Source organism: Eucyclogobius newberryi, unplaced genomic scaffold (assembly GCF_026437365.1).
Source record: "Eucyclogobius newberryi isolate DKJ021-1_F unplaced genomic scaffold, fEucNew1.0.hap1 SCAF_2, whole genome shotgun sequence".
Classification (NCBI taxonomy): domain Eukaryota; kingdom Metazoa; phylum Chordata; class Actinopteri; order Gobiiformes; family Gobiidae; genus Eucyclogobius; species Eucyclogobius newberryi.
This window is the reverse complement of record NW_027315834.1, coordinates 23,559,670-23,586,042: the sequence shown is the minus strand read 5'-3', so window position 1 is coordinate 23,586,042 and position 26,373 is coordinate 23,559,670. Positions and strand designations below refer to the sequence as shown.

At 41.2% G+C, this 26,373-nt stretch overlaps 2 protein-coding genes across 16 annotated transcripts in view; both read right to left on the bottom strand.

The window, feature by feature from the left end:
* The window catches only part of rapgef1b (Rap guanine nucleotide exchange factor (GEF) 1b), a 28,668-nt gene extending 22,513 nt beyond the window's left edge, over positions 1–6,155 (bottom strand). For 7 of the 15 annotated variants that reach the window (XM_072454606.1, XM_072454615.1, XM_072454614.1 and 4 more), the window contains exon 1: positions 5,862–6,154. In XM_072454606.1, the coding sequence (XP_072310707.1) occupies positions 5,862–5,889 (28 nt within the window). In that variant the 5' untranslated portion in view covers positions 5,890–6,154. Of the gene's footprint in view, positions 1–5,861 lie in introns of all 15 variants that reach the window. The other 8 variants (XM_072454610.1, XM_072454608.1, XM_072454607.1 and 5 more) reach the window with 3 other exon arrangements.
* The window catches only part of phyhd1 (phytanoyl-CoA dioxygenase domain containing 1), a 120,398-nt gene that overhangs the window by 39,835 nt on the left and 54,190 nt on the right, over positions 1–26,373 (bottom strand). The window lies entirely within an intron of this gene.

Here is a 26,373-nt window from a genome sequence, read left to right as displayed (position 1 = left end):
TATTTTCTCTACTCCTGATTAACAGAACTGTGCAAAACCAGACACCAACTGTAGAACATCCCCACAGTCAACAGAGCGGGCACAACCCTTAAAAAAAAGAGTGGAACTTGGGACACACCGGTATGTAGAATTAACTTTTATGAACTTTAAACCATGTTATAATGCTCTTCCCTCATCATTAGCTTATTCTAAATTGCATTTTGATTAATGCATGTTTGTGTAATCCTGTATTGTGCTGTATTCAAGGCTTAAGAGAGCAATTATTTAGGTGATTTAAATTAATACTAATTTTCAATGAACACAATTTAATGATCCATGTTATATTTTCACACTAAATAACCCAAAAAAGCGTAATATGTCTTCACGATCAGTGCCAAATATTTAATCTACAGAGTTAGAAAATCTGCCTTTTATTATCGAGATGAAAAGCTACAAATACCACAAGTATAACAAATAACAACCCATGATAAATGCTGTTTTAGGAATCAATTAATCAGTCAAGTGTCCAATAATAACCTCCAACAATGACAAAATGGTTTGTTGGATCAGGGGTTCCCAAACTTTTCTGGCTGGAACCCCAAAAATAGTCCTGACTGACTGGTAAAATGAACTAGATCTCCGTAATAATTTCAAGTTATGCACCTTTTAAAATTAGCATTATTTATTTTAGTTTATTGTGACCTAACTTCACTAAAAACACAATTTTCAATTTCAAACATAATTTTAAGTTTACATCTAGAAATGATCCCCTCCTCATGCTTTGCGAAACCCACTTTGAGAACCTCTGTGTAAGATGAATGTGCAAGCTCATGCAGTCGAAAATCAATTGTAACAGTCCTAGAATCAGGTTACAGTCACTGTGGCAAATATAGCAGAGGATGATTCAGTCCAAATCATCTCAATCAGCAACATATTAGAGAACAACTCCTCTTATAATGTATTATTGAGGTAGAACATACAATAACTTTAAATAATGTATTTGATTTAGTCTGAACTTTAACGTTACAATGTGTTGAAATGAAATTAGAGCTTAATTAATCGAGTTGATTGTGAACGGTTGTCGAATTGTCATTTTTGATCATTTGAATCATTATCTGAACTATAGAGACTCTAAATAAGACCTTTACTCTTACTCATTGACTTTTATCTTGTTGATCGGGATCATGTGATGATGCAAGCAACATCAATTGACCCGTTTAAGTCAAACTATAACATAAACCATGATGACGAGGCTGTGCTCAGGCCGGGTCCACCCAAGGCTAGAACAGAGCAAATGAGCACTTTCTATAAAGCCACACGGCACAAAAAGCACAAGAGGAATGTCCCCTTCATCTTATTCAGTCCACATACTGTTCACAGCATAGTCAAGACTTGGCACATGCAGCCAAGATCAAATCAAATCAAATCAATTTATTTTTGTAAGGCCCAAAATCACAACAACAGTTGCCTCTGAGGGCCACAGGGAGAAATGAATCAACAATGTCTGTGGTGGCGATGGAGTCAGACAATGTCTGTGGTGGCAACATCACTTTATGCGTTCACCAATGCAAAATGTGCCCTCTGTGAACAATGCATGTTTAAAGACTTCTGGAGGCACCCGGTTATGTGCAAGGCCCGCTGAATATGAATAACCTCGTAAAGCTTTTGTATCCATCCTGTAATTGTAATTTGTCACTAGTTTGCACTGGAGTCTGTAGAGCTGGCATTGTCACCCAGCACAAACTCCTGCGTGAGACTTTGAATTAGTCACAAAACTCTACGTGTGATCATCCACACTTGACTTAGCCTTAAATGGAAAGCATTGGAAGAATAGGAGTAGGAGTCATCGATGTCTTTAAATATATTAGTTGAGGTTTAAGTATCAGACAAATGTGGAATGTCTGTAAAGTGACTCACAAAAACGCAGAAATATCACCTTTTTTCCTGCATTATTATAAGCAATATATTTGATATTCAAATGTTGCATATCTTCAAGACAACATTCCGTTACCAAAATAAAAAATAAAAAAAGATATACAACTAATAATAAGTGAGTGCTTAGACTAAACCAGGTCCTGAACCTGGAGATGCGGAGCACATGCGCTGCAGTCTCTCTCTGCTTGGAAGACTTGTGATCAAATCAAATCAATTTATTTTTGTAAGGCCCAAAATCACAACAACAGTTGCCTCTGAGGGCCACAGGGAGAAATGAATCAACAATGTCTGTGGTGGCGATGAAGTCAGACAATGTCTGTGGTGGCGATGAAGTCAGACAATGTCTGTGGTGGCGAGGGACGATGTCCCAGGGTCCTCTGTCCTTAGACTCTCCTTCTCGGCCAGGAAAAACTACAAAAAAAACCTCTTTGATAAAAACCTCTTTGATCCATAAACAAGGGCAGGCAGCAGCAGAGCCACGAGAGTGGAGGGTCCTGAAGCACAAACCCCCAGACTGCTGCGATGGCCCACATGAATCCCAGGGCCGCATGAGTCCTCGGTGATGGTTGCCACCCAGTGCATAAAGTTTACGGGGAGAGAGTTCCACGTAAAACTGGACTGTATTAATTATTCTATAACTTATTATGTTATTTTATAACTTATGTGCTATGTATGCCCATGAATGTTGTTTATGGTGATTATCTCGTCCATGTGGGGATAGTAACAGTCGAGTGTACTAGTTTTGACATTTATTAGTTACAATTCTGGCCCTTCACAGAATGCACCACACCCTCATTTTGCTTCACTCCACCTCATATTTTGGCTTGATCACGCCTCTTGTTTAGAGATTCACACCCTGCGCTGTTATCAATTGCACCAACACAAGATGCCAGGAAATGATGTTCGCAATGGCAAAGTTACCACTAAAAACAGGGGCAAATTACGGCCCATAGACTTTAAGTGGGCCCAGAATCAAAAAGGGCTGGACCCCTTTGAGAGTAGTACCTTGCGTGGGCCGCTTAGAACCCCTCAAGCAGCACAGTATGATTTACATAACACCATGGAAACACATATTACAAATATAATATGATGTTTACAGATCAAAAGCAGATGCTCCTATTGGACAAAGGTTAAATGAATGTTTTCTAGTATACGGTGTTCAGACTAGCTTCCCATGCTATACTCATCTCCACCCTTTTTTCTCTTTTTATATTCCGTTACCTCGCTCTCCCCTACACAGCACTCACTCACAAAATAATTACTACGCAGCTCATGGATGGGAATAGCTCACCTCCCTTTCTGTGGCACGGGGACGTGAAATGCTTGATGCCATCAAACCTCAAAATTGCAGCATGTCAAAGACAGACCCAGCGCGTGCCCTTAGCCTCAGTGGGATAACTCGCAGAAATGTGCAAACCTAATCGTCTGGGGAACTATTTTGCAATCACCACTTCTTTTGCTGTTGCTTTGAGTTTTGGTGACTGAAGTATGCGGCTCCATTTCTGTACATGAGACACCGTAACCACTTGGCAAACACAAAACCAATATGGCCCACACTACGGTGTTAAGTCCTGGAATGTTTGAGAGTAAACTACTTGTGTTTAAGCCTTCTAAAGGGAAGACTACTATCTACATTCACCCAGACTGTGTAGGGGGCAGGGAGGCTAAAATAAGGAACTGATGGATTCACTGTCCCGTAAGAGTTGTCCACCACAACTAATTATAAAACTGTGCAACACCCACATCTTTTAAACAACCAATGACAAGACAAAACTGCTGGACTGGATAAATGGGGGAATATGCTAATCCGGCACTTCTCGGAAACAGGAAGTTGCATTTATATAATTTCAAGTTCTTCATGTTAAAAGTATTTCTTATTTTATTCACCAAAAGACTGAAACAATACATCTGGAGAGATTGTCAGTGTTTTTCTGATCAATGAAGCTCTCTGCTCAAACACAGACACAGCTGTGTATTGTTCCCACTTCTTCTACTCTTCTACTTAATCAAACACATTGACGTGCCAACAAAAGAAGCAAATAGCTTAAAGTGCATATGACAGGTTAGATTACACATTTGACAAAAATACATAAAAATAATATTTTTCCATTTTATTTTACCTAGTTTTGTCTAGTTGTCCCCTGTTTGACCATATTTCAGAATTAGAATCAGAAAAGGTTTATTGCCATTGCCAATGAACAAAAACATAGAAAATTGCTTTGGTGATTCGGTGCAACATAAAACAATGAACAACACTAAAACTGCATATATAAAATCAAAAAGCGCATGCATTAAACTTTAAACTTTATTAAAATCTACTATAGGATAAAAAAAAATAGGCTCACTATGTATGAGGACTCAAAATCCAGACCTATATAAGAGTTTAAGTCCTTTGTAAAGTTTATAATTGTTCTTCCAGGTTGGACATGAGCAGCAAATATGTCAAAGGTAGAGGTAATTCCACATTTGTTACCTAGCAACCATACTGAAAACAAAAGCCAAAATCCATATAAATGAACAATGATTGTTTAAACTGTCAGTCAATTGTCAGGTAAATGTAAATTGTCTGTATTTTCAGTGGAAAATAGATAGAGGGATTCTGTTTTAGAACTCAGGACTACTTCCTGTAAATTTAAAGTTGTATTTTTCAAAATGTCTTCACAAACTGCAACTTAACAGATGTAAAACACATTATTGCACCGCCCAACTAGGACCTCCTCTAACGTTACAGATGTTGAAGAAAGAATGATAATGTTGCTACCAACAAGACAGTCTCTGCTAATGGGTCACAGATTGTGCTGCCTGAGAGATGAGGTCATGTGGGTGTAAACACACAGCTTCAATATATGAAGTGGATCTTTCAGAGCTGGAATAGTTTCTTCCACTCATGTCAGTGACACATCCCGTATGACACAGTTCCTATCCAGGTCTGGAGTTTGAGTCCTCCTCAGTGAACACATGACATGCATTTGGCCAACACTGTAACTCTTGGATGAAGGACAGGCCAAAAGCCACTTCAGAAGACTGTCAACAGTGTGAGCTGCTGTGTAGAATCCGCGGTGACCATATGTAGGCATCAGAGGAATGACACTCCCTGTTTGCTGCTGGGAGAAGTGTCTCCACTGGCTGCAGACATCTCAGGTCTGTTACACGGTGTTTGGGCCAGAGACAGCTGGTATGGAGGGATGCATGTGTGGCTATTGTGGGTGTAAAGTTACCCTCTAAAATGCAAAGCCGAGCCGAAAACACGCTCTCGTATTCAGACCGCCCTGCACAGATTTGTCCTTATGTCACTACATCAGTGCATTAATGCTGGCGAAGGCCTGCACAGATCTAAAATGCCACGTATCCAGACAAAAGTAACAGTCCAGACATTGGTTCTGGGCCTGATCTCATCAACACTCCTCCATTGTACGAGTAACAAAGCTAGCGCTAGCCTCAGAGCTATCGCTAGCAGACCTGAGTCTGGACGAGCGGGCGCGATTATTAACACAAACATCTACGGTTTTATTCAAAGCACTCCATTTAACAGTAACAGATGTCCAATTCATACAATGATAGAGAGATTTGAACCACGTTTCAAACAGATCTGTGCATGTGAAAAGGCAGAGGGAGCCGAGAGACGTGAAACACCGGCACCGCCGCGGAATGATTTTATACTCACGTCTATTACGGCTTTAAGCGATATTTAGCACATTATAAATACTGGCACACGCAGTAAAATAGTCAGATCAAAATTAATAAAAATGCTGGTTGATTCATACCATGTTGTGCTGTAAAGCGTTTTCACAGATCACAGCACTAGACCCTATTATTAGGCACAATTGACAAACATCACGCTTTGATCCAGTTCACAAGTGTCTCTTTTCTCGTGCCTCTCGAGGCGTGCCACACGGAACATTCCCGTTAGATGGACTCCAGCGGTGCAGCCCTGTGCTAACACTTACCTTGCTTGCTCTCTATTTTCCCCGACATTTTCGTAGCCAGCAGCTGTGATCCCACTCGTACTTCAACAAAAACGCTGCTGCCGCTGCGGAGGAGTCTCACGAACGTCGCCTTCAATTATTCCATAATTTTTGATTAACTGTCGCGTCCGTGGAGGAAATGAGCCGGTTTTAAGGTGCTATATCTGCGGACGCCACACATTGGTACGGTCAAAAGCAGTCTCAGTCCGTCTACGGGTAATTTTTTTACTGAATCCACACACACAACACACTCGTCTGTAATGTGTTGAAGCTGCACTTGAGCAGCGCACTTTCAGACGAATAGCGCCCCCCTGCGGCAGGAATGACACGCCGCGCTCTGACAACAAGAGGATGGGCGTGTTTCTCATCAATCCCAAATAAGTGCGTGTGGACTGCTGCACAATATTATTGTTTGTCGATTCCCATCTGCATCCCTCCTACCATGAGTTCATGCACGGATGTGTCATGTATTTCACAAAGGATTATTTAGGCCGAGCCTTGTTATTTTCACTAGTACTGTTGCTGTTCAATTCGTTGACAGCAGAAATTCTGATTTCCTTCCCAATCATCACATTGACCAATTGGACAACACTGGATGGATACAGTCTACAATAATACATTGGCTGTAGCCCAATGCTTGTAATTAAAAATAACTGGATAAACAAAATTAGGCCTATGGCCATTTACACTGAAGTACCAAGTTACTGATTAAAAGCAGTTTGCTTATTTATGTAGCTAGTCAAACACGTTTTAAGCCACATTTATATATCTATGTATAGCTAGTTTAGAGCACAGCACAGCAACCTAAAGCGAGGACACAGAGCCCTCTGTTGGATGGAAAAAATATGACTTGCTGCCTTTTTTGCCTTGTTTTTATCAGCTTAAAGTGTTTGGAAAAAAGTGTTTCTCTTCCTGCCTGTAATCCTAAAAATACAGTTTATTGATGGGATTGTTGCAGAGGAGTATTATCAAGACTACCAAACCACTGGGATACAACCAGTAAAGATAACTAAAGTCTTATTTTAGTTTGAATCTTGTTGAAGTACGGCTGGGCATGATATTCATTCATAATTGTGCATCCATTGTATTAACATTTACATTACCCAACATGTCTATTTTGAAGAAGGCAACCGACGTATGTACAATGATAATTGATCTACGTGCTACACAAACTCTCTGAGTTCAGAGTTATGCACCCATAAAAAGACAAAAAACAAACAAAAACGGCAGTAAGTAAAATTATTTACAATAGGTTTGTTTATTGTACATGTTGCCTATATCCAACCGACATTAAAGGTAATGGTTCATATTTGCTTTTGCTGTCACTCTGTTCACTCTGTTTCCTTCCCCGTAACAGATGCCCCACCCATACAATAAAGTGCAAAGTATACAGCACTAGTGTGTTGTATGTATGTGTATGTGTGTGTGTGTGTGTGTGTGTGTGTGTGCGTGTGCGTGTGTGCGTGTGTGTGTGTGCGTGTGCGTGTGTGCGTGTGCGTGTGTGTGTGCGTGTGTGTGTGTGTGTGCGTGTGTGTGTGCGTGTGTGTGCGTGTGCGTGTGGCAGAGAGGAAGGGCTGATTTAGCTCGCCTGAAGCTATGAAAAACTCACAGAGGAAGACAACAAACTCTTGTAGTGGACTTGTCAGGACAGGACTGACTTCATGCTACAATCAGTGTTCTTACTGTCAGTCATGTCAATATCTACAGACTCTGTCAGACAAGACAAATCCTTGATGGCTAGGGTTCGTTATTTTTAGTTATCTTTAATCTATTTAGTTATTTATTCGGGACAACTCAAACCAATGACGACAATGGGAAACTGTCTCACCACTTATGTCCCCTCTAGAACCCTTCGTGCTGTGGGTTGTACCCTGTACCCTGGACTCAACGTGTCACTGCAGGAGACCACGCCTTTTCTGTATGTGCCCCTCCCTCTGGAACTCTCCCTCTTGACGTTATTAGACGGATGAATTGTCTTTTGACTTGTAAGAAGAATTTGAAAAACAAATCTAATCAAAAAAGCATTTAACATATGCAATAGTTTGTTTTTGTGTGAGTTTTAATTCTTTCTAACTTGTGTTGTGTGAAGTGCTTTCTTTGGAACTTGTTCAGAAAGTGCTATACAAAAAATAATAATAGTAATAAATAATAATAACAAATAATTATTATTATCATTATTATACTATAATATAATAATAATAATTATTATACTATAATATAATAATAATTATTATTATTATAAAGGGAGTGTCTACAGAGCCGCAGCGCGCGGCCGAAACTGCCATTTTGTGCCGCTGCTCCTGAAACTGCTGCGCTATTTGACCGCGCCGTTTTAAGGTTAGGGTTAAGGTTAGGGTTATGGTTAAGGTTAGGGTTAAGGTTAGGGTCAGGGTTAGGGTTAGGGTTAAGGTTAGGGTTAGGGTTAGGGTTAGGGTTAGGGTTAAGGTTAAGGTTAAGGTTAGGGTTAAGGTTAAGGTTAGGGTTAGGGTTAGGGTTAAGGTTAGTGTTAGGGTTAGGGTTAGGGTTAGGGTCAGGGTCAGGGTTAGGGTTAGGGTTAAGGTTAGTGTTAGGGTTAGCCATGAGGCTATATGGCTGTGTCGCGGTTCCTGAAACTGCTGGACCATTTGACCGCGCCGCGGCTCTGCAGCCACGGCCTATTATTATACTGAAGTGGCTGATATCACGAAATCCTACCAATGGCTGGAAAGAGCCGGTCTGAAGGACAGCACAGAGGCCCTGATCATGGCAGCAGGAGCAGGCCCTGAACACCAGATCAATAGAGGCTCAGATCTACAACACCAGACAAGACCCAAGGTGTAGACATCCGCACACAACTGCAGGGTGCAAGATGCTGGCAGGGACAGCATACATGGAGCACCATAACCAGGTGGCTGGCATAGTGTACAGACACATCTGAGCAGAGTACGGGCTGGAGACCCTAAGGACAAAGTGGGAAACACCTCCAAAGGTGGTAGAGAAGGATTGAGCCAAGACCCTGTGGGACTTCCAGATACAGAATGGTCATGGCAAACCAACCAGCCTTGTGCCTTGGAAAACCATCAAACATCTCATTCCAGAAAAGTGCAGTGCTAGGTACTAGATACTACGCAGAACCCTCAAGCTCCCAGTCCTCTGGTAGAGGACCCAAGCTTAGAAAATGGATGAGAATTATTTTTTTTTAAAGAAAAGAAAACTTGAAACCCCTCATAGGGCTCGCATCATCCCTTTATCCAATGGGCCCCAGTCTAAGTCATTGTCCACAATGTCCTCACATCAGAAATGATTATCATACACTATGACTTTGTCCATATTTTCAACAATCAACATTTCAAACTGCCCATCAATAGCTCTCCTCAGAGACACTTATGCTCAAGATATCTTATCACACTAAGTTCTTTATTCACACATCATTCACAATAGCAAAAACTAACAAACAACAACAATTATATTGGAGATGTTATACTGGAGAGATTATCAAAAACACATGGCTCACCCAATTTATAGAACACTAAAAATAGAAACACACACAGCCTCAGAACATAAACTAGTTATATCTGCAAACCTGAAACCTCGATTCGGAGTCAAACATAATGTAAAATGTGCAGTACTACTACGCTATGCTATTTTGTTTCCTTAGAAATATGCCATTATGTGAAGGCAATATGTGTGTCATTTGTTTGTGTTGTTCTTCTGCTTGTTTTTCATCTGCTGTGTTTTGTCTTTGTTGTGAAATTATGCCAGTGTTATTGTCTTTAATTGTCTGTAATTACTTTAATCGCTCAGTGGTGGTGATGATAGCAATAAAAAAAAACGTTTTATTTAAAAGTTTAAAACTTTAAAAAATAGTAGATTTAAGTTGCCCAAACATTCCGAAACACATTTCAAATATTAGCATTTTTGTTTTTCCGCTACACTGTTGTTCCACTGTATGCCACAGGGGGGCGCTGACAGACTATGATAATGGGACCTCTACGTATGGCAACTATGGGACTTTCTTGATTATTTGACCGGCTCTATAAAAGTAATTTATGTCAAGCGGCACAATCACAGTTACACAACTTAATCTTAATCTAGAATTTTAGCTTTAACACTTTTAAGACTGCTTTTGCCCACCACCTCTGCTTCTTGGTTTGTATAATAATAGGCTTGAGAGAAAAAGACGAGTTGACAGTAACATTATATTCTATAGAAACATAGAAGGGACACAAGAATCTTTTTTCCTTCAAATTAAGTTTTCAGATGCCTTGTTATTTAAAATGTAGCCAACCAATTTCACTGCATGTTTGTATAATTCTAATATATTTAAGTTGTTCTCAGATAAAAAATGAATGATGAGCTCCGAAAACCATACATCGAATCCCTACATTACATTGTGTGATCCTTTATTCCACAGTGTGTACAAGTATTACACTTGAGGTAATGCCAAAGTTAAGGAGATGTGTTTTATGGGACCTGTGATTAATATGATGAAACCCTCTTCAGCAAATACTTTAGGTAGATTTAAAATTGAATTCACTATCATCAAGGGCAAAAAGAAAGCAGCGCAGCAGCATCTTGTGGTTGATTTTCTTTCCCACTGATGGACTGCTTTTTTCCTGAATGTATCTATATTCAAGCAGCCAACAGGCATCCTAATAGTGAAGTAGTGATGCGGTGTAGGTTCATTGTAGTTCACCACATGCGTAAAAAGGTTCAGAAACCTTCACATTTTTAGTGCTATAGCCAAATGTATATGGCAGGAAGACCCGTGACTTACGGCAGTGGGCTACAAAATAAGACTGTTTGAAGTGTTTGGAGGTGGACGTGTGATGTGGAACTCAAACGCTGTGTTCACCTTGGCCAGCGGTCAGGCCCTTTGTTGGTCTCACAGCTGAGTAAGGCAAGGATCAGGGAGGCTTAACTCACTGCATATATTTAACTGAGCAATGCGCACAGTACCCCCTGTATAATGCAGACTTGTGAAATAAATACATCAAATAATACAAATAAAGCCTCCAAATGTACAACAATAGCTTTCTGCATGTTGTTTTTATAGTCCAGACATTTTACTTGCAGATTGCAAACATATAGTGGAAGAATTATTTGTAATTGCGTTTGTAACTGTCTTGGCATTTATTGCCCAACTTTCAACATGTCTCTCTCTTTTCCTTTATTTGTCAAACTGTTATTAAAGACAGGGTCAAGCCTCTTCATGAGGCACTCCTCAATTTTGTCTTTCCACTGCTTCTAATTGACATTTACCTCCAAGCCAGTGGTAAAGAATGCCAAAAAGCATTAGCAGAGACTGACTACAGGGGGGCAGTGTGAAGCTGGACATCCCTTATATTGTGCCTTTACTTTTATAGGCCAGTGGGGTCCCAGGAGCCCATGGGTGACCTCACAGTCAGAGGTGAGTGCACAGCTTCGGGTGTGATAACACAAAGAGACCAACCCTGTGATGCAGCAACAGAACAATTACACTTCTGAAGATTTTGGTCTCAAGTAGGCTCCTTAGCCTCCCCCAATTTTCTCACTGAAGCGCTAAATGTCAGTTCACCTCTCTCTTCTCTGGCAGATAAAGAGCATGTGAAAAAATGCCGTCACTGTCACTATCAAATCACTGATAAATCACTATCACTGGACGGTTGGCCCATTGAATCCCACTCTCCCCAGTTCATATAACTATCATTTGCAAGGTACAACAACAAGGTAAGGTTTCTATGACCTGCTGCACGGTTTATGTCCAAGTAATTACTTGATATACGTTATTAAGCACATTAATCCAAAGCTGACAACAAAATTCAACATACGTCGACATGCCACGAACTAAGGTAAAAAAAACAAATCTTGATTTAAATATGCAACATATTCTTTGAAAATACATTTGCATTAGAGTGTCTAAATAATGACAAAAAATTCAAATACAAATTAATATATTAATAAATGGATGTTGTTCTCTGTTATCTCCCTTTTGCTGTTTTTTTTTTACATATATAGTCCATGATGTAACATGACCCTTCACACTTGATCCCATCTCTGACAGGAGCATGTTATCACAAACTAGGTGTGGAGAGAGACGGTCTGGTCCGTGGGTGTTACGCTAATGTATGCCAGTTTTGCAGTGACAAGGGTTGCTTAACTGCCTCACAACCCAACGGCCTCTGCAGAGGCGGTTTAAAAACTTCATGTAAATCATGTATTTATTTATTTTTACATATTTTCTGTATTAATGAATTAATTTACTAGTATAATATCATTAATTGACTGCTTTTGCTATCTTTAATCTCATAGAATAACTACAAGTCAAATTTAACTCAGTGTTAACTCACAATTCCTAATGCAAAATTGCCCATTTAGCGTAGACAAATGCTTTTGTCTGGTACTTAGTATTGAACTAAAACATAAGTAGATCATCATTTTACATTTTGTTCATTGTAAATTGCAATATTGATCTAAAACGGTAAAAGAAAATGGTCCATTGACTTCCTGTTCAAAACTGCAGAACTGAAAAGCCTCTTCATAGTGACATTTCACCCTAACAAGCAGCAGATTGTCATTTGCATGTTTTTATTTTAGAAATGTTACTACGTGACATTTTAGTTGACTATGTTTCACTCGAAATCTTAATTTGTTGAATAATCAGAACTGTACAGATGTGGGGGGGTGTACAACCAGTACAACTAATGGTGAGTAAACACGGTTAAGGTTAAACGCTCATCAAAGTTAATTTAATTTAGTTTGTTGCTTTAATGAGACAGATTTGATACACACAAAACTCTTTTTATTTGAATGGAAAAGGAACACATATTTGCTTCGTTTTGCATTTGTTGAAAAGACTTTGATGAAGCATTTGATGAAAAAGGTTACTGCAAACTGAAGGTCTACTTCAATGTTCACAACCTAATTGTCTACAAACATACAGCCTACATAAAAACTAGCCCTTAGTTGAAAAACCTAATTATCTGCAGTACTCGTGTGGGCAATGTGTCAGTTATTTTATAAGATAAGATAAGATAATCCTTTATTGTCCCACATGGGGAAATTTCATTGTTACAACGCAGGTAGATACAGAGGTAGATACAGAGGAAAAGAACAGATAACTTATAGAAAGTTTAAAAAACACTCTCAATAGAAGATCTCTTATAAACAAAAACTCCTATAGACAAAACCTCCCATTTCCCAACAAGGGATGGAGGGGAAAAATAATAAAGATTAAATAAATAAATACCATTGCATGTGATCACGACAGTAATTGCACATGAATATTTATTCATAATTATAATTATATTTAATTATAATCCTTTTAAGCAGCCTTCTGACCTTTGACCCAGCTTGACTGTTACATGTTGTGGCACAAGATCTGTTTCAGCCAACTGTTTACTAAATTAAGTATGACAGTGACAAGGCTCTGTTGGAATATTAATTTTGGGGAAAGACATGTAAAACTAGAACTATTCCAATATTTAAATGACCAAAACAAGGTTATTTGACTGACCAACCACCAACCTAATGCCTTATTATTAAATAACCCATTGTTTTGTTTTGTATTGCAAGAAATTATATAATCTAAGGAGGGTGTAATTGACCACATGTAAGAACCACTAAGAGGATGTTGTTTGTCAAGCAAAGGAGTTAAATTATGAACTAGACAAGCTACTACTACTACTACAGTGAGATGGTATAAATAATTGGCATATTTGATGATGTTGTTTGTACATTTTCTTCATTCAGGTATGGCTCATTAGCTTCTTTCACCTACCTTTTTTCTTGAGCACTATTATATCACTTTTTCTTTCGTGCTTTCTCGTTTTTAATTTTTGTTGTGAATCTAAAGTGGCCACATAAGGAGTGGTCTATGTAGTTGAAAGCATTTCTAACACCGGCTAGAGTCTGTTCAGGCCTTTACTACTCATATGAAGGAATAAACCGGTTTGTAGCAATCTGGTGCAAGCCAACCAAGCAACATCTGGATTTTGATTGATCCGAGTCGAGTAAAAGGGTAATTGGGAAAAGAATGCTATTGAAATATGTCTCCAGTACGCAAGAGACAGGGGCTTACCACGGCTCATGCACTGCTCAACTTATGTCTCCAACTGACTCTATGAAGACCAGATTGCCGAGAAATGCTTTAGAAGAAAAGCCAGGTGCCAAGCAATGCCGAGAAGCCTGGGATGATCTTTCAAAAGCACGAAATGTTTGGACAGCTTGCGAGTGCAAAACTGCTTGAGTGCACAGTCTGGATATGTTTCGACACAGACGTGAGTACATGTGTGAGAGTAAAGGTGTAAACGTGGGCCATGTATAATGCAGAACATGTGGAGAGGCCACAGTGCAGGGTTGTCAGTCTCACACCATTCTGAGAGTCCATCAGAATTGTCTCTCGTGCTTGTGTTTGAATGCCAATCTGAGGACTTAAGCAATGAGTAGGGATATCATGATTATCGGTTAATTGATAATCGGGATTGTTTAGGTCACAATATATACATATAAATATACAACACATATACATATAAAGTACTTTTTTATTTGGCTATTTTTGTCACATTTATTTTATTTTGTCAATCAGACAGATCAGTTTTATAAAGCTGGTCACAAATGTGTGAAATAGTAATGTGATAAACAAGATTTCACACAGTCTCAGTAATAATCGTGAATAATCGTTCAATTGTGATGTTTTTTTTTTAATCACAATAATCACAACACAAAAATCTGACATTGAGACATCCTTATATTAAAATGGTATTATATAATTCTAGATAGAAAGGAAAATAATTCCTGCACAAATACATTGTGTTCCGGGGAACTTACTGATCCAGAGCACCATAATGATTTGTTTAACTTAGAGCAACATGTTCTTCATTTCTTCAAGAGGTCCTAAAACTGAGTGAAAAAATATTTTATTTCTTAAAATGTGGACTAAACACCATAACTTATTTTGAAGGTTGTGTGTTCATAAATGCTATGGATGTGGTGAATCTAGAAGCAGATTACCTTAAGTGAGGCCAAAGTATATGGAAATAGCCTACGGTGTCCAGTTCAGAGAACTGCTGCCCCAATCTTTGATCTGTGCTCCTAATGAGCTTTCAGAGGCAGAGAGAAGAAGACAGGCCTTTTCAAATAGAACCTTCATTCTGGGAGAGACCTGGGGTAAGAAAAGCCACGAGGAGCAGACCCAAGATGTTGCCTCAGCTAACATTAGTATTCCCTTAAGAATCTACACAACATTAGTAAAACCTGCCCACCAACTCTTCAGCACAAGGTCACTTTCATCATTATGGGCTAAGTTATAGTCACAGGAGCCTTGCTGGAAATGATAGCCGACATTTGTTTGTTGTACAAAATGCATTTTATACTGTAAACAGATAGTTTAATAATTCTCTTTGTAGAGATGTCAGCACACCGCCCACCCTTGGGTGAATGTGGTGGCTGGATTTGTTGGGAAGGATTAAGTACTAAACCACCGGTGGGCTGAGACATTGCCAGGGGAAAAAATATTTGTTAAACTGCAAAATGCTTATGTACAGCACATTGAGTTAAAAGCAAAATCCCTATGTGCGTCGATGCAGCTGGATATGCAATCAAAAAGAATATTTAATGTCTTCCCTTCGTTCAAATTCAGCTCGGCTTTTGCTCACACTCCCCTTTAACTGGTGACAGGCATGTATTTGCTATTCGCTTAACGACCTCTTACAAGATAGAAACTTTCATAAATGCCCAGAAAGTAAGTAACAAAGAGCAGATAGGATTCTATCTGAGCAATAATCTCTAATAACACAGACACATACATCAATGTTAGCTTCAGAGTCAAAGCACAAATTTACCCTTTTTATGCCTGATGGAAAATTTAGGGATCCGGTCATTTCTCGCATGCGTCTCACTGCTTAATGATAGCAATAGCCTTTCCAAAGCTACAGAGGCAGCAGGACATCTTGCCTGCTTGACGGACAGATTCTGCGTTGCACACACATTTTACCACCATCCTACAAAAAGGATTGCTCTACAGTTTAGGGAAACTCTAGCTCCACCTGCAGACTGCACTTCTCTTCAAATGTTTCCCTGACTCTCTGGCATATCCAGGCATGTTTTTGCATCATTAGGGCTAGTGGGTGTATTTGGAGACAGATAATGACAGCACTGCTCACTTGCTAACGAGAGCCATCGCTCATTTAGCCAAGTAGACCCATGCAGATAGATAGAAGGAAAGTGTTGTTGAGATCTATAGCCTTATTAAATAATCTACACTGCAAGCCAAAAGATCAACATGTGTTTAAAAACTTTGGTGTGGGGAAACTGTTCGGCATGTTAATGTCTTCTGTGTAACAGCAAATCAATAGCACTTTGCTGGTACACACTGGTCATAGAGGAAGGGAAAATTGAGTGGTCAAAGGAAAGTACAAAATAAGAAATTCTGTATGTTTGCTCAAATGAAAGGGGCATGAGGTGCAATATTTAACATTTCTACCTCATTGTCTCCATAAAGATGTTTGTGTAGCTCCTCAGTTTTCCAGGTAGGTTTTGCTATTGCTAAACAACAACAACAGAAAACTGTGTACGCTTGCCGACCAGCATAAAAATATAAATTACAAAGTTTAATTAAAATGAAATAAAATGTCTGTCTTATCAGCCCAACCCCTGGTAAAAACTGAATATATTTATATTTTACCTTAATCTCAAAATATACTGAACAAGCTCTTTGTGGTGGCTGGATCAATGCTCGTTTGGGGCGTAGGGTGTGGACAAAGGATTCACGTTGACAAAGCTCTGCAAACTTTTCAAGGTAGTTTATTTACAGAGAAAGCAGTGTCAAATACAGGGCAGCAGAAAACAGCGCCCGGGTCTCCGATGATCAGGGACCCCCCTCTCTGGGCGCACCTCCCTTATATACTGAAGATGCACAAAGACCGATAAACAATATCTGACAAGTATGACCCTATCCATGTACCAACGGATTAGCCAATGAGAGAACAAGATGTAAAGGTATCCTTATTTGGGTAGCACCAGGGGAAAGTTACAGAAATGAAGTCATGCGTGTGTATGCCGATGTTCAAACCTATATCTCCTTTTTCGGCCTATAGCTTCGCCTGGTGTACTCCTAGCAATAAATTACAACAGGCCTCAGTACTCCTAACACCTTGTATAAGAGTTTAAACAAACCGAGTGGGATGGAGGAGAACAGAATGTACAGTTTAGATACTTCATCTTGCAACTGACCAGCACATGGTGGAGCGGGCAGGGAAAGTCCTGAATAGTCATCATTTTGGACAACATCTGCCTCTGAGTCCAGCTTGAATCAGAATCTTCAGAATCAGAATCAGTTTTATGGTAATAAGAACTTGCTCCAGCAATATAGTGCAAAATGAAACAATGAATATTAGTAAATAATAGTAAAATATAAACAAGGATGAAATAAAACGTAAAACAAGGTGTCGAATGATCTAAAATAAAAGTACTTTGACTAAATAAAATACAAAATGTACAGCACAGACAGAAACTGGTATTGCAAATAGATAAAGTGAGTTATTATAGTGACAGGTGTCGTAAAGTGTCCAAATGACAGACAAAAAGAAACTGTTCTTCTGGTGAGAAGTTTTGGTCTGAATAGATGTCTCCAGCCTGCCATATGGGTACTTTTGGGCTAGCGCTACGGCTACACCCCCTTTTGGGTGAAAACAAACAGTGTTAACAAATAGGCAAGATACAAATTGTTAACTGTTGTTGTTTTGCTCCAAAATACAGCAAAATATTGATACTGGTGTCATAGCCATGGACACATAAGTTGGTGAATATTTTAATTCAATCCTGATGGGATTGTTATAAGAAAAAAACTGCGAGAAATAGGGGTCGAGAGATGTCAGTTTAGCTTACCAGAATCCTTTTGGCAAAATGACTCCACACAGGAGTCATATCCTATCTACAACATCTACAATTATCTGATTCAATCTCCAAGTCATTTGTTTGACACTCAGGCTAGCATTTAAATATTCACCAACTTCTACGTTCAAGGCTACTGTTTCGCCAGTATCAATATTTTGTTGTATTTTGGAGCAAAACGATAACAGTTTAACAATTTGTATCTCCCGCCTATCTGTTAACACTGTTTGTTTTCACCCAAAAGGGGATGGGGACGTTTTGGGGATGTTTCCAGGATTGAGACCAGTCCATTGTCAGCAGCTAATAGCAAATCATTTGGGACTTTAAAGGAATAATAGAGAATTTTTAGCACTAAATCTGAGTCTCATTTCCTCGTGATGTGGACAGCCGAGTAGTTCTCCAACATGTCATTCATCCCTTTGGTCCTACTGCACACCTGCAGTAGGACGTGAAAGTGAGCTGTATGAGGTTACAGGTTGTTTATGGAGCAATCAAACTTTCAATGGTGTATGGGAAGCCAAAAATAATTTGTGTATGATTCGTGGATTAACGAGGCATCATAGGAACATCACTCATCACTACCGGTGATGCACTGTAGAGCCAGAGCACTTCTGAAGGTGACAGGATTCAGTACAGTAGTTTAAGTCAGTGGTGTAGAGCAGGGGTGGGCAATCTACGGCCCTCGGGCCACATGTGGCCCGTTTGTCTTTATAATCCGGCCCGCCAAACATGCCAAGTAATGTTAAATAAATAAAAAAATAAATGAATATATATATATATATATATATATATATATATATATATATATATATATATATATATATTTATTTATTTATTTTTTGCCCTCAGGCATCTGTCTGCACTTAATAATAATATAATGTGAATATGATAATAAATAAATAAATGATAATAAATATGATGTGAAATGAATTAAATAATAGGTCCAATAGCCTATATTTGACAGAAAAGTGATGTTTTATTTTATATTTAATTTTTGGGATTTTTTTTTTTCACACCAATGATCGCGGGCCGGCCCTCCGCTACTTGCCTGGATTCGAATATGGCCCTCGGAGGAAAATAATTGCCCACCCCTGGTGTAGAGGGTGAAGAAGAACGAAGAGAGGACGTTCCCTTGCGGCGCCAGTTGCATTTAGCATAAGTCAAGTTGATGACAGAAACCCCACACACCTCATTTAATTTAATATCTTGAAGTTCTTTGGTCTTTTTCTCCTGAAGAGTGTTGTAGTCAGAACATGTTGACCAGACTTCACAAAGTCTCCTAAAACTGTGCGTCCGCTACAGCCCAGGGCAATACTGATGAGACTGTAATACGATTTGATCCCTGCTCCCACTCGCTTCTATATTGTGTGGATTTGTGTATCATTTGTAAGCGCATGTGCTGCCTGGAAATACACCAACAGTTTTCTGTGACCATGGCTTCCACCACAGTTTTCAGTTTGCCTTTGCGCTCCTTGTTATTCTGCTCCTTTTGGAAAGATTAATTCCTCTCCTTTCGTCACTGGGGCTGTCACCTCGGTGTATGGAGTCATTTTTTAGAGTTCGCCATTTTTGCTGGTGATGTGAGACTGATTGAGTTATGGGCTTTTTTCTGAGAGTGCAAGGAACAGGATTAATGTGTAACTGAAAACAAAATGATGAAAAATAAGAACAAAACTTGGATTGAGGAAGTAATAAGGTTGGTAAATAATGTTATCATCAGTACATATCTATAGCTCATTTATTAGCTCAAAAGAAAAAGGTTAGGATTAAATAAAATTATTTTTATATAAAAAGTGACCTTAGCGTGTAGTGCATATCAAATGCACAGTAACTGATGAGACTAAAAGGGTGGGTGAAGAGGAAAGCAATCCTTCTAAAAGTAGGGGCCAGTCACACGGTGTCAATTCCTTGTCGCTCTCTCCCCAAAATTAACTGCAAAATGAAAGAGTATGTAACATTGAGTCAATGATAGCAGGAATTGTTCATTGACGAGTAGAGCAGACGGCCACATATAAATTAAAACTGGGCTTTGAAAGGCCCCAGAGCTGCACAAGAGCAGTGAATTTGAAGCAGGGCTGTACTTTCTCATGAACTCCCCTCAACACTCCTGCCTGCTCCCTGTGCACTTGCACCTCAGCTTTTCAACGGACACTCACAAGTGAATCGCTGATCAAGCACACATTGATTAGTGCAAACTCATTAGCATCCTGTTTGCATTGACCTTCCTCTCATTCCACCATTTCTAAAGTGACACACAGCCATAAGTAGTGTTATGGTTCAAATAGATTAACAGGCACAATATTACAGTCGGGGACAGGAAATCACTGAACACTTGTCAGGAACCCTGCAATCAATAGATTTCCCATCATTGACCCCCACATCCCCGTTCTTGCTACATATGCCCTGAAACCCACCCCAACCCTCTTTCACTCTGTTCCCATCAGCCTGTGAGCCCTCTGTGCCAAAGGCCTCATTAGCATTTCTTATCCAATCAGCAGATGTTAGCTTGCGTCACCTCTGCACACAAACTTGTACCTGCAGATGCTCAGGTTCATCTCGAAATGTTCTATCCTCTATATCAGGTATAAAAGCAAGACATTATACACATTTACTGCTGGTGTCTTCACAAGAGACCAGAACCTCTGTTTATGCATTTGTGCTCCATTAAGTCTCACAACAAGGAGGTTGCAGGTTCGAATCCCAGGTCGGCTTTATGTGCAGAGTTTGAAGGTGTCTTCCTGTGTCTGGGTGGGTTTCCTTCAGGCACTCCAGTTTTACCCCATCAACCCAAAACAATCATGCAACATTAGTCCTGAAGGTTGGTCCTGCCCATGAGTCCAGGCGCCGCATGGCAGCAACCACTGCTCTTGACAGTTTGTCCAAGCAGCATTGAATGATGGGTCAAATGCAGAGGACACATTCCCTACAGGGACAATAAAGGCTAATCTAATTTACGTAGCTCTACATTTTGTTCGTTGTAATCCAAAATATTGATCTAAAATGGCTTTTGACCATTGACTTCTTGATCAAAACTGCAGGATTTTGAAATTTACCGTAATGACAAAATGGTGTTTTGCAACCTTATGCATCTATTTGCATGAAGGATTACAACAACACACATTTCCTTCATGAAGCACTCAAGCCTCAAATGCCACATGGTCTATGCAGGGTTACTCAAACATGAAAAATAAATTGGTTGAAAACAGTTGAAAAGAAAGTTTCTTATGTATTTTTTTAAAAGCAGCAGAATACAGAGCAGATCTTGTATATGACTCAAAACTGCGCATGCGTGTATGTGTGTGTGTGTGTGTGTGTGTGTGCACGCGCGTGTGTGTGCGTGTGTGTGTGTGTGTGTGTGTGTGTGCGCGTGCAAGTGTGTATATGCAGTTACCGTGCAGTCATTTATTTTGCATATTTACATGCAGTTAAACACATACTACCAGCATAAGAACCATTAACTCCCGGGGGTAAGAGTACTGAGTCTATTGGATAAAACAGGATTAAAATATCTTCTGGAGCAGAATCAATGAATGCTAAATGTGTATGTGTTTGGGTAGTTGTCCAATTATGACACATTTTGTTCAAATTAAAGGGAACAGAAAATAAATGTGTTGCTGATTTCTCTAGCTGCCATCTGTTGCTTGGAAGACTCACAGAGCAAGAAGAGTTTTGGAACAGCTTTGACTGTTTGTTATGATGCATTTTCTACCTGTAAATGTATAGACTGTATTTACTATTTGACACACATAAACACAATTTTATCTAAATATGATATTAGTTTATGACCTGTATATCTTTCTTTGTTGCCTTTCTGATTAGTGACAAACAGCAGCTCTGGAGCGCACCACGCAGTAAGCATTCCAACACCACATTACCACATTAATATTTAAGCTCTAGTGTTTCTCTAACTGGCAGTCAGGCAGCTGGCTAAGAGTCTTTTTATAGCATGTCAAAACCGTTGCCCATTAAAATACCATAAGTGTGTTGAATGGTTTGTGGAAAAAATTGAATAAATAACGCATAGTTAGTACTTACTTTGTAAGAACAGGCACACAAACAGTGATATAGCATTTCCATATATTCTGAAAGCCTTTTGAAGTGACTAGAATGTCCACTGTAGCCCTTGCATGTCCATTGCACATTCCTCCAAACCGTTTGCGTGGCCATTAATAAAGGTTCTGGTGTCAGTGTGGTTTAAAATTACTTTTGAAAAAAGTTCTTCAAAACAGGAACATGTCTGATGATGGAATCCCATGAATTATGTTCTCGGAGGTCAGATCTCGGAAAGAACAAGATGTTTTCTGAGTTTCTGTGTTTTACTTTAAATCTATAATTGGATAATCCTACCCTTGAGAACATCTAGAACACACAATTATTGTTGACAATTATGATTACTTTTTGTAAAAAACAAAAAAATGGACCATAACCAAAATTCCATTTTTTAACAGAATAGAGCAAATCTGAAATGGGCTCCATCTCCTCCACGATGAATGGATTTTAAAATGCAGTTCTGGTTTCTGTCTTCTATTTTCTCAATGACAAAACAAATGTCTGACAACCTGTTTGCAGCATTTACCTTCTGCTCGCCATAATGCACAGCTGAACAGGAAGAGCCGTATGAAGACAATTGACTCACCCTTATTACTCATCACCTACAATATTGCTGAATGTTACTCAAGTGCGTACCCTTATGTTCTGAACTTCAGTTTGAACATTTCCCCACCAAACACTGACCTAATTTGCAAAATGAAAAATATGTGCCTCCATCTGACCTTGAGTCATCAGCTGTCTTGTGGCTCTGATGTCACCTTTCAGTGTCATTATCGCTCAGAGCCTTGCATGTGTGTTAGCTCAAGCTAATTAAGAAAACATTTATGATTTGAGAAATGGAAAAAAACGGCTTTGGCGATATGCATAAGTCACAGACACACATGACAGTATCCAGCTTGTTTGTGGCTTATGGAATCAGGTTTCACCGTTTGAATCCTTAACACTTCTATGTGACTCTTCCTGCTATGTTCTGGCCTTTACAAGAGATTCAAGATTCCTTATAACTTTAATGTGAGCACACAGAATGCACTAACCCACTTGTTTATCAACTATCTCAATGTGGTCGTCCTTGCATAAATACATTTTATAAATTTGGGAAACTAATCTGTTCAGAAAATACCAAATGGTTCATTCGGTCACTAAATGCAGGGCACATTCTCCACACTGTTGAAATTCAATGGTTAAAGAACAAACTATGGAGATGAAAATGTTGTTTCAGTGCAACAAAAAGGAAATCATTTGCCCCAAGCAATATTTAAGTAGAATGTGATGTGTAAATACTCATGGTATGATATAATTATAAAAGGTGATATAAGTTGTATTTTCTTAAGGACACAGGGTGATTTAGGGTGGCAGTGGTAAGAGGGGCATAACTGTTTTACAGTGTAACAACCTGGCATAGTGGAAAACACAATGTTCATTACTGCAATTATTACATTCCTTCCACAATGAATGAGCTTATTCCCCTTTTCAAAGACCGGCAGGGTACAACTGGTTGAATGGGCTTTGGGCTTTGTTTGGATATGAGCAGTTCATTGTCACATTGAAAGGTCACACAGGATTTTAATTTTACAGTTAGCTAAAACTATTTATATATATATGTTTTTTTTTTTAAAATTACTCCTATGTCTATGTTTTGACAGTGAAGCAAGTAAATCCCTTTGTCATATGGGCCGGGGCCCCTGATAGGACTGTGTGGATTCAAACTGTGCCCAATAAAAACACATGAAGGAAAAACGTGCTGTGTTTTTTAACCAAAGCAAAAGCGTAATCTAAATAATCTAGTTAAACCTGTAAGATTCAGGGTGAGGCTGTATCAGTATCCAAATCACAGGGTAACGTCTGACGTATGTGAGTGTATATATGCGGGCGAGAGTGTGTGGGTCTTTTTTGCGCACACAGAAGCGTTTGCCATAGCTGCAATGGAGAGGAACAGATGGGCGGGGGAAGTTGACTCCTGTGCCTGAGGAATACTGTGGCGCTGAGGAGCAGAGAGCCGCCCACATGCCACCCTGGGCCCAAGTTACCCACTACAGCACATGGAGCCCGGCCAGCACCAGCTCGTCATGGACCAGCTCCCTGCGCCATCTGTCTCTGAGGACAGACAGCCCCCCTTCTCCTCCTCCATGACACCCCCATCCTGAAGCAGAAAAACATGTCTCAACAGTTACACTTACGTTATATGTTGCTTTTTGGAGCTTGGCGAAAGAGAGACAGAAGGAGGAATTGGAGGAGATGAGTCAAAGACAGGAGAGCCAAAATGTATTCAAAATCTGGATGAAGGATGCGAGGCAAACGAGTCCATGCTGTGTGACAGTGGTTAAGTAGGTAGAGAAGTTCTCCCACTCGTCCAAAGGTTGGTTCAATCTGCATTAGCAGCGCACACTTTACCCAGCTGACCTCTCAATAATATTTTATCTTTCCACTATCGTTCCACCACAGCTTTTGGAAACATTATGGTTCTTATATGGTTCAGAAGCCCCCTATGATGACAACACGAACAAGGCAGTTTACGTCGCCCGGATCGGTGTCACCGGGGCCCCATCCTGGAGCCAGGCCTGGGATGGGTGCTCCATGGCGAGCGCCTGGTGGCCGGGTCTTATCCCACGGGGCCCGGCCGGGCACAGCCCGAAAGAGCGACGTGGGGCCGCCCTCCCGTGGGCCCACCACCCGCAGGAGGATCCATAAGGGGCCGGTGCAGAGAGATCTGGGCGGCAGTCGACGGCAGGGGCCTCGGCGACCAGATCTCCAGACACAGAGACTAACTCTGGGGACATGGAATGTCACCTCGCTGGGGGGAAAGAGCCTGAGCTTGTGCGGGAGGTTGAGCGATACCGACTAGATATAGTCGGCCTCACCTCCACGCACAGTTTGGGCTCTGGAACCCATCTCCTCGAGAGGGGCTGGACGCTCCACTTCTCTGGTGTTGCCCGCGGGGAGAGGCGGCGGGCTGGTGTGGGCTTGCTGATAGCCCCTCAGCTCAGCCGCCACGTGTTGGAGTTTACCCCGGTGAACGAGAGGGTCGCGTCCCTCCGCCTTCGGGTGGGGGACAGGTCTCTCACTGTTGTGGCGGCCTACGGGCCGAACAGCAGTGCAGAGTACCCGGCCTTCTTGGAGTCCTTGGGAGGGGTACTGGACAGTGCACCGACCGAGGACTCCGTTGTTCTACTGGGGGACTTCAACGCCCACGTGGGCAATGACAGTGACACCTGGAGAGGGGTGATCGGGAAGAACGGCTTCCCCGATCTGAACCCGAGCGGTGTTCAGTTATTGGACTTCTGTGCTAGCCACGGATTGTCCATAACGAACACCATGTTCAAGCACAAGGGTGTCCATCAGTGCACATGGCACCAGGACACCCTAGGCCGGAGGTCAATGATCGACTTTGTTGTCGTGTCATCAGACCTCCGGCCGCGTGTCTTGGACACTCGGGTGAAGAGAGGGGCAGAGTTGTCAACCGATCACCACCTGGTGGTGAGTTGGATCTGCTGGCGGAGGAGGAAGCCGGACAGACTTGGCAGACCCAAGCGCATTGTGAGGGTCTGTTGGGAACGTCTAGTGGAGCCCTCTGTCAGTAGGGTATTCAACTCGCACCTCCGGGAGAGCTTCTCCTATGTCCCGGGGGAGGCTGGGGACATTGAGTCCGAGTGGACCATGTTCACCGCCTCCATTGTTGATGCGGCTGCTCGGAGCTGTGGTCGCAAGGTCTCCGGTGCCTGTCGTGGTGGCAACCCCCGAACCCGGTGGTGGACACCGGAAGTAAGGGATGCCGTCAGACTGAAGAAGGAGGCCTATCAGGCCACTCTGGCTTGTAGGTCTCCGGAGGTCATCGACGGGTATCGGCAGGCCAAGCGAGCCGCGGCTCGTGCTGTCGCAGAGGCAAAAACCCGGGCCTGGGAGGAGTTCGGGGAGGCCATGGAGGAGGACTATCGGTCGGCACCAAAGAAATTCTGGCAAACCGTCCGGCGCCTCAGGAGGGGGAAGCAGTGTCTCACCAACACCGTTTACGGTGCGGGTGGAGGCCTGCTGACCTCAACTGGGGATGTCGTTGGACGGTGGAAGGAATACTTTGAGGATCTCCTTAATCCCTCAGTCACGTCTTCCGAAGAGGAAGTAGAGACCGGGGACTCGGAGGCTGGCTCATCCATCACCCAAGCTGAAGTCACTGAGGTTGTTCGCAAACTCCTCGGTGGCAGGGCTCCGGGGGTGGATGAGATCCGCCCTGAGTACCTAAAGTATCTGGATGTTGTAGGACTGTCTTGGTTGACACGTCTCTGCAACATCGCGTGGCGTTCGGGGACCGTGCCTCTGGACTGGCAGACCGGGGTGGTGTTCCCTCTGTTCAAGAAGGGGGACCAGAGGGTGTGTTCCAACTACAGAGGGATCACACTCCTCAGCCTCCCAGGTAAGGTCTATTCCAAGGTACTGGAGAGGAGAATCCGACCGATAGTCGAACCTCGGATTCAGGAGGAGCAGAGTGGTTTTCGTCCCAGTCGTGGAACACTGGACCAGCTCTATACCCTCCATCGGGTGCTCGAGGGTTCATGGGAGTTTGCCCAACCAGTCCACATGTGCTTTGTGGATCTGGAGAAGG